Source organism: Protomyctophum parallelum (assembly GCF_964188405.1).
Source record: "Protomyctophum parallelum genome assembly, chromosome: 2".
NCBI lineage: Eukaryota > Metazoa > Chordata > Actinopteri > Myctophiformes > Myctophidae > Protomyctophum > Protomyctophum parallelum.
Genome location: NC_139699.1, coordinates 40,637,856 through 40,647,855, shown reverse-complemented (window position 1 = coordinate 40,647,855; position 10,000 = coordinate 40,637,856). Strand labels below are relative to the sequence as shown.

At 43.1% G+C, this 10,000-nt stretch overlaps 1 protein-coding gene across 1 annotated transcript in view; it reads left to right on the top strand.

The window, feature by feature from the left end:
- The window catches only part of LOC310854620 (voltage-gated potassium channel KCNC1-like), a gene marked incomplete at both ends in the record, with an annotated part of 35,848 nt that overhangs the window by 2,640 nt on the left and 23,208 nt on the right, over nucleotides 1-10,000 (top strand). The window contains one exon of the mRNA XM_083759295.1: nucleotides 5,580-6,053. Coding sequence (XP_083615421.1) covers nucleotides 5,580-6,053 — 474 coding nt within the window. The remainder of the gene's footprint in view (nucleotides 1-5,579; nucleotides 6,054-10,000) is intronic.

The following is a 10,000-nucleotide window of genomic DNA, read 5'->3' as shown; positions in this document are numbered from 1 at the left end:
TATGAGTTACATAATGAGCCTCAATTGGACATCGCAACTTGGGTCTAAGAATGGCACTTCAACTTTCCTACATGCAGTAATGGCACTGTTTGACCTAACCAATTTTGGGTGTGAGACAGTTTCAGTCTGTTTCAGACAACTGTTGATTTAGAAGACATTTCGTTAGACTCATAGCATATTTGATTTGACTAATAAATGTTTTGGTCAAATTGACATTTCTGCATAATTCTATTTTCCTAACACTGCTGCTTCATTGTGCCGTGATGCCTATATGGCCTATTCTCTATCAGAATGCTTTTTGAGTGGTGCAACCACTCCTACATCAAGCAATGTCTGTGTACCTGTGTGTGTACCTGTATAAGTGAGCACGAGTATGTTACTTATTTATACCAGTAGGGGGCACCAGAGTGGTTCAACCACTCCTACAACCAGCAATGATCCTGTTGTCATGAGCACGAGTGGTGTGCGCATGCGTGAAATTGGAACGATACAGAGAAGAAATTGGACGATACAAATTGGAATGATACAGAGAACCAATAGACGGGAGTTGCACCACTCGGTTCACACTGGTGTGATTTTACATTAAAAACAAATTACTTAGGCAGAAATTATTTTGACTATAACAAGCATCAGCAGGTCACCTGCTGTAAGTGCTGGTTTCTATTTTTATTTTTTTGCCTGAGTAACTGTCTGGCTACTGGGGGTTAGAACGACTATGTGGCCGGTTATTGGTTAAGACTCACCCGTGCGGCTTCCGCGAGCGGTTATGATTTGGGGATAGTGGAAGTTGATAATATGGGGCTTTATGGTCAGAATATATTGGGTAGTTGGATTTATGGGTGTCGGCATATTGGCAGCCAAGTCTATGGACTTTTAATGTTTGTTTACAGCACCTTAAACAAACATTATCAGGTCCCCTCATTATTATTATTATTTTTTGCCCAAATTTCATTTATTCTTTCCTGAAAACCTTCAAAAAGGCAATTAGGCTATTAGGCCGTGTTGGGACCCATGAAAAAGTGCTTAGAAAATGAGTTTCGTTCCCATGTCAAGCGAACTACGCATTCAATGCATTTTTTCATAGATAATACCCTTCTAGACTTTGGGTTAAAAGTTCTACTCATAATATCCTGCTGTTTTTTTTTAAAGCCATAAATGTATAAACAGTGTATAACCAAAAAACGAAAATCGTGTGCTGCTGTTTTTGCTTGTAAAATGTGTTTTTGGCAACACCATTTTTTCTCAAATGTCAAATGCATATACTTAACATCTGAAATAAGTATTGGTGCCTTTAGTTTACTCATATGTGAATTTATATCATGAAATGTAGCATATTTGTTAAAGAATATGCTTCAACTTAAGTGTTTGCCATACAATGAAACCTACACAGTAAATTGTGCCAAGAGCTTATGTTTCATACATAGAAAATGTCTCAACCTAATGTGTAATGAAAGGTAGAAAAGAAAATCAGGGCACCTTGGACCAACATGGCAGAAAATCTATCAAAATGTTACCACGCCCCCTAAATTGGAATAATGCAACAAATGGACAAGACTAAAAATTAAAGTAGTAGAGGTCAGAATTATTACAACATATGGTATGAAACATTTATTTATTTACAAGTGGGTCACAGCAAAGGGTCACAGCATCTGTCATCTGTACATCCACCCCCCCCCCCCCCCCGCCAAGGAAATATATGAAAATTGAAAATACAAAATAACATACAAATGCATCACAATAACACCTTATAATAATTGTTGAACAAAACAAGTAGTAGGCCTACATGGTAACATGTTGGGTTACTCATCCCTATCACTTTCATCAGAGTCATCATCCCATGTACCTCTTTCATCTGTTTCCTTTGACACATTTTCACAGTCCTGGCAGTGACATAAATCAGTGCAAGACAGTTTTGCAGACATACATGAACATCTTTCAGTCTCACTTTTTTTTTTTTTGCAATTACAGTGGACTACCTGCAACAGACTATCAGGGGCAGGATTTCTAGTCATCCATTGTACCGTTAACTCCCCATCCTCCATGCCCCATCCACTGCCAATGGGTGAAGGAGCACACATCCTACTAGTCAGAGAACGTCTCATCACTGCTGCTTGGTAGTTTGCCCTTTTGCAAATTGCAATGGAACATGAAGAAAGCCCAGCAGAGGCTCTACTTCCTGAGGGTGCTCAGGGGGAACAACATCACACAGAGACTGCTGGTGTCCTTCTATCGGTGCTCCATAGAGAGCATACTAACGTACTGCATATGTGTGTGGTACACCAGCTGTACAGTGGCGCAGAGGAAAAAGCTCCAGGGGGTCATAAATACGGCACAGAAGATCGTTGGCTGCCCTCTCCCCACACTGGAAGAACTACACAGAGACCGCTGTCATAAAAAAACTCTGAACATTATAAAAGACACTTCCCACCCCGCTCACTCACTGTTTGAACTGTTGCCATCAGGCAGACGGTACAGAGTGATCAAGTCCAAGACCAACAGATTCAGTAACAGTTTCTATCCCACAGCGGTAGTTGCACTAAATGCTGCTAAAAAATGATCTGTTGCTGTGACACTTTTTAGTTTCTATTATCTATTATCTATTACCTTCTATTACTATTTATTATCTTAAGTACAATAAGGGTTTGTTGTACAAAGCTACACAGCTGTACACAGCTGAAAATGACATGCTTGTGCATTAGGGCTGCTGGGGTTGTGCAATAACAAGAAGTCATGTGTTTTTGTTTTATCTTGTACAGTATGTTTTGTGATATGATGCACTGATTGGTTGGCACTTTTAATTTCGTTGTACACGTTGCAATGACAAATAAAGATCTATCTATTTTCATCCTGAAACAAGTTCTGTGGCCCTTGTCTTTTAGACTGTGGATAGTGTTGTACAGGGAAGGGAGGAGGTGCTTTCAATGAGTAAACTGACTTCGGCAGTGGCTGTCTGTCTGGTCTAGACATTGTTTCAACAACAGAACTTTGTAGCATAATGCCATTTGTATGGTGAGTAGTTCCACGACCTGACAGTGTCTCCTCCCCAAAATCAATGTTATCCCACACCAGTATGGTAGGTGCCTTCTTTGAGAACCCCTTAGGAATTTTGTCTCTGCCCTCTAGAAGTTGTAGTTGGGCTAGGCTAGTGTCTAGACTGACAACTGTGTTCCATGAAGCACAGTGTCCTAATCTATTGAGTAGTGACAGAACATTGGATGAACCTGTTAAATGGCGAACAGTTAGACCAAGACACAGTGACTTAGGCGTCTGCTTCCGACGTTTAGAAGCAAGATAAACAATGTCTTGACAAACAGATAAAACTTTTAGGTTCACATCTTCGGGAATATCAACATAACAGTCTAGTGTTGGTTCCTCTGTTGCACCTATAATCCAGGAAATTACATTGAATAGTTCAACTGGCACAACAGATTTTGCTTCAGAAACATTCAAATCCTCTGCTGTGGGAGGCCAAGGGCATTTCATACCGGGAGTTTCATTTACAAGTTCAATATCAGTCCTGCACTATACAGTGTCCTTGTGTGCTCTGTAGTTTGTCCAAATGTTTGTTCATTGTCACTTTCAGCTTGGCTTACCTCGGTTGACTCAGTTGTGGTCGTGTCTGATGGATAGCCTGTCTAACAGTGTATCTGCTGATAATGTTTCAACAAAAACTAGTTTGGAGATGTTGCGCGTTGCAGCTGGGGGAAATCACGGGCCAACCGCCTTTTCAGTTTATCCTGCCTGCAAAATGAAAATATAGAAAAAGACGGGCACAAATGTATAAATAAAGGGATTTTTTCACAATGAGAAACAAATTAATTTAAACATAGTGTCATAGCCTTTCTTGTGAGCGAATAAATCAATAAAATTGAAACTTTTCAGTATGAAAGAGGTTCTTTTTTGTTTACTGGAACTGTCAAGGACACAGTTACCTGTAGTCTGAAGCATCAATATCCTCATTCTTCTTAACAATGTCTATGAACTTCTTCCTTAGTTGGTTCATTTTCAGGATGACTCGTTCGCAGAATATGTTGTAGCTGGCAGCAAAGGGTTGTTAGTTTTTGAAAACACACACACACACACACACACACACACACACACACACACACACACACACACACACACACACACACACACACACACACACACACACAGACAAAAACATACTTAACATGTGCAAAGGTGTCTGCTGTCAACATTGTATCTAAAGACAGCCAAAATACAGAGTATATATATAGTATCACACATTTACAATTCAAAATGTGGGTGAAATTAGTTTTTGTATCTTCTATCCATTATATGGTTATTACAAGAAAAAAATAGGTGAAGGGGGGGGGGGGGCAAGGAGATCAAGGCAATAAAAGAAAATGCTCCCTCTCTCTCTGTACGTGTGTTAGTGTGTGTGTGTGTGTGTGTGTGTGTGTGTGTGTGTGTGTGTGTGTGTGTGTGTGTTGGGTGGGGGGCTGTAAATAACAGTGACCTGCCCCCTTGACCTCCATGCATTCCTGGGTTAGCGGGTTAGCTAATAATGTAGTAATTCAATCAGCAGTGTTTCAGTCTCTGTTCTGTAAATAAACACTTTTATCAATGATAAGTAATATAATATAATAATATATAAATGCACTACATCACAAGACCACCGCCTTTCTATCTGCAAACTTCCTTACCCAAAAATACATGATATTCAACATATTCAACAGAGTGATCCCACAAAGCCTTGGCCTCAAACACAGCACATCAAAGACCTCTGATTTAATGGGAAAATGATAGGTCTGTATGTAAATACCGGTAGCACAGTTATCGTCATAATATGACAAATCAATATTTCACAGTCCAAAACTGGCATGCATTTTCCAGAGAGAGAGGGAGGGGGGTCGCTTACCTGACAGACACTGATTCTGCTTGTGAAAGCTTCTTCCGTTTTCCACCAACAGTATTATATTTGTCCACAAATGATGCAGATGGCCAGCAGAAGGGACGGGCAAACCTGTCCGAGACCGACGTTTCTTTCGGGGGGTTTCAGACGTGACTGTCCGAGGCAGCGTTCTCCTTCTTCCCCCTGCACCGTCTGTGTGCAGCGTTTCTCGGCCAAACACAATCGTCTTTTACAAATAAAGCGACGGTAACACGTGGCGTGAAACACAGCGTCCTCGTTAGAGTCCTTTGATTCCCTTTTACGCACTTTTCCCCGCTGTTTTGGTTTATTTTTCCCCTCTTGGCAGGTTGAACTGGTGGCCGCCATTGCTCTAATATTATTATGGGAAGGGAATAAAGCTGCTACGCGATTGGTCCACGTGACCAAAACCACACCACTCCCCTTGCACATATTATTACGCCTTGTAAGAAATAGTCCCGTCTTCGACCACGGATTATAAAAAATCTGCAGGACGGGACGAGTAGAACTATTTTATTTGGACTTTCTACCTATAAATCTCTTTTATGGAGAAAAGATTGTGTAGTCCCCCTTCCGTGGGAACGGAACTGAACGAAAAGGGACCTCACAATACGGCCTATATACGAGGCTAACGATTTGTAGATGTGCCTCAGGTCTTAATGAGTTAATTCTTGCTTCTTTGCAGGCAGAGGAGTTCTTCTTCGACCGCCACCCGGGCGTGTTCTCCCACATCCTCAACTACTACCGTACGGGCAAGTTGCACTGCCCGGCCGACGTGTGTGGACCACTGTACGAAGAGGAGCTGGCCTTCTGGGGCATCGATGAGACCGACGTGGAGCCGTGCTGCTGGATGACCTACCGGCAGCATCGCGAGGCCGAGGAGGCCCTGGACAGCTTCGGAGGGGGTCCCATGGAGGCCTCGGAGGGTCCCGAGGACGGAGACCTCACCGGGGGAGGAGGAGGAGGGGACGGATTAGGAGGGGTAGGGGCGACAGAGCTGGGGATTGACGGGGACGATGAGATGGAGATGACCAAGAGGCTTCCCCTGGGGGGGGATTCGCCCGAGGGCTACCGGGGGTACGCGGGGAACAAGTGGAAGCGCTGGCAGAGGAGGACATGGGCGCTATTTGAGGACCCTTATTCCTCCAAATATGCAAGAGTGAGTAGAACGTCTTTTTTTTGGTGAACAATAGAGGGTATACGCATACATAAAGTGAATGACAAATCGAGTGGCAAATCGAGTGAGTTTAACGTCGTTTAACGTTGTTTAATGCAATCAGATATACTGTAGGACTTTTCTGTTTGGATGTATGCGGCTGTCAAGGCCAGAAAGTAGTTTTTGCTACTCAGTAGGCGTTCCTGCATAACTTCCGGGTATGATGATGATGTCAAGCGCATACCCTCTATAACCAAGTCAAATAATAATGTATGTTACAGTTGTTTCCTTGGATTTGCCTCTGGGGGCACCACCCAATATAATGTGGATAACAGGTTGTTGGCCCATTTGGTCCTCTCTCTCTCTCTCTCTCTCTCTCTCTCTCTCTCTCTCTCTCTCTCTCTGTACTCATTCTATCAGCCCCTTCATCTTTCTCTTTTGCTCGCCCACATGCATACACACACACACACACACACACACACACACACACACACACACACACTGAAACTGTGTGGGTTGAATTAATTTTCAAAAATGCTAAATCAGTATTAGTTGGCACCGTCTATAGACCGCCAGATCAGAACGGGTTCTATGATATACTTGAGGGGTGCTTAGCTGGGGAGGAATGTGTAGAGAAAATCCTGATTGGCGACTACAACACGGATATGCATCATAAGGAAGCTCCTGTGTATAAGTCATTTAGTCGGTTTTGTGATCTGCATGGTGTCAGTCAGCTAATTACCCAACCCACAAGAGTGTGTGATTCTACTCAAACTGTCATTGATCTCATTCTGACCTTGGACAAATCCAGAATCTTCAAGAATGGGGTTATTGTTTGTGGGCTCAGTGATCATTTCATGATTTTCTGTACCCGCAAAATACAAAAACTAAAGTTTGACTGTCACAAAACAGTCATATCTAGGGACCTCAAAACCTACTCTAGTGAGGCCTTTAACCTTGAACTGGAGAGTCTGGATTGGTCCGATGTGCTCAGGAGCTCACTAGTCGAAGAAGCATGGCTTGGCTTTAAAACCAAATCTACATCAGTACTAAACATCATGGCTCCTCTGAGAACCGTCAGGGTCAAAAAACCCGCTCGGAGCCATGGATGAATTCGGACATACTGACTTCAATGAAAACCAGAGACAACAAATGCTCTGAACTTCTTAAATGCAAGTCCAAGCTAGCCAAGCGCTTCGACAGTGATCTCCAAACCAAACTGTACATCCTAAAAACCCAATGTAACAAGCTAAGAAATGTGACCAAATCAGCAAAAAGTAACTTTATCAATGATAAAGCCGAGGAAATTAAAAACAATCCTCGGGAGCTTTGGAAGCTACTAAACAACCAACTAGGCTGTGGTCAGAAACTAAAAACCAGGTTTACTAACATAAACATCAAATCGAATAACACCCTCATCACTGACAAGCTTCAAGTAGCCAAACACTTGAACATTTTCTTTACAAAAATTGCAACAATGCTGGTTAACAAACTGCCCTCCCACTCTGGGCGTTTTGGTGTAGAGCACACACATCAAAGCCTTCTACAAAAACCTAGGTGTTTGTAAAAATGATTTTAAAATGGCAATGGTAACAACTGAGGAGGTACTTAAAAAACTGAGTGCCCTCCAACCCCACAAGGCCACTGGCCATGACAATATACCCTCTCAGAGACTCAGCCATTTCCATAGCTCCAGTCATCACCCACATAGTAAACCTCTCCATCAAACAGGGACAGGTCCCCCAAGATTTTAAACTGGCCAAAGTAACCCCTTGTACAAAAAAGGGAGTAAATTAGAACCCAGCAACTACCGCCCTATTTCTATTCTAAGCTCCATCTCGAAAGTGATGGAAAAAATAGTATATGAACAGGTTGAAAAGTGTCTTGCCACTAATAAATTGCTGTACGAGTTCCAATCTGGTTTCAGAACATCCCACTCCACTGACACATGCCTCCTCTATTTGAGCGACCACATCAAACACGAGGTGGATGCTGGAAAATACTGCGGCATGGTCATGCTGGACCTCCAAAAGGCTTTTGACACCGTGAACCACTCCATACTGGTTAACAAGCTTAAAGCTATTGGTTTTGATAGCACATCAGTGAGCTGGATGCAATCCTACCTGGAGGGGAGAGAACAGATGGTGGAGGTGAACGGAACACTGTCCCCCCCCTCCCAGTGAGCTGTGGCGTCCCACAAGGAAGCATACTAGGGCCTTTACTGTTCCTAATATATGTTAACGACATGACATCAGCTTGTGACTGCAACTTGTTCCTGTTCGCAGACGACTCAGCACTGCTGGTCTCGGACAGGAACAAACTGCAGGTTGAAAAGACCCTCAGCTCTGAACTCGGTAGAATCTGCACCTGGCTCGCTGATAACAAACTATCCTTACACCTGGGAAAAACTGAATCCATTCTCTTCGGATCAAATAGTAATCTCAGCAAGGCAGATGGCTTCTTGATTAGAGTGGGTGACAAGTGACAACATTATCACACGGAAAGATGAAATTACCTACCTAGGTTCCATCCTGGAGGCCAATCTTTCCGGTGATAAAATGGCCACCAATGTAATCAAAAAAGTCAATCAAAGAACAAGATTCCTTTACAGGATATCCTCATTGGTCAACAAAAACACCTTGAAGACCTTAACAGGAGCCCTCGTACAAGGTTTATTTGACTATGCATCCACCTCTTGGTACCACAGCACCTCAAAGGCCCTTAAAACAAGGCTCCAGACCTCCCAAAACAAACTGGTCAGGCTCCTACTTGGCCTCACCCCCCGAACCCACCTCACCCCTGCCCACTTTGACAGGCTGGGATGGCTTAGGGTCCCCTCACTGTATATGTATATTTTCCCTTTTTGCTTCCTATATGATGAATTCCTGTTCTGTTCTTTAACTACATAGAAATGTCTATTTGTATGTCTCTAAATGTTTTGATGAATTGAACAATGTGGACCCTGTTGTAAACAAGTGTAATGCTTAATTGGGTCGTCCACTCACAGTTAACAGTCTTTGTATTGAGTTTGTGCTTGAAATGTACTGTAATTCTACAAACTGTTAATAAATATTTAAATCAATCAATCACACACACACACACACACACACACACACACACACACACACACACACACACACACACACACACACACACACACACACACACACACACACACACACACACACACTGGCATGGTCACTGTATTAACCACAGGGACAAAGATAGGCTTCAATATTTAATGGCTTTGTCCTGTTCTGTTCGTAACAAGAACACACACACACGCACGCATGTGCACACACACACACACACACACACACACACACACACACACACACACACACACACACACACACACACACACACACACACACACACACACACACACACACACACAATTCCAGTGTGGTGACCTGCCAAAGTATGTGATGGTGTCTGAACGTAAACCACTGCTGTCTGGGTTCAACCTTAGGGTTTAGGCCACGTGCACTGTCTATAGGGACAGTGTAGGATTAGATTTAGACATTGATGTTATGTGAAGTCAACCCCTTGAACACCTTGATAGGTGTTCCCCCCACCCCACCCCTCCTTTCTCTGTAAATATAACACCTTGATAGGTGTTCCCCCCACCCCACCCCTCCTTTCTCTGTAAATATAACACCTTGATAGGTGTTCCCCCCACCCCACCCCTCCTTTCTCTGTAAATATAACACCTTGATAGGTGTTCCCCCCACCCCACCCCTCCTTTCTCTGTAAATATAACACCTTGATAGGTGTTCCACCCACCCCACCCCTCCTTTCTCTGTAAATATAACACCTTGATAGGTGTTCCCCCCACCCCACCCCTCCTTTCTCTGTAAATATACCGTGTGATTCTACTGAGATTTATCCCAATATGTATTGCATTGCATTGCAATGCATTGTATGCATTGTATTGCCAGCGTATGTGT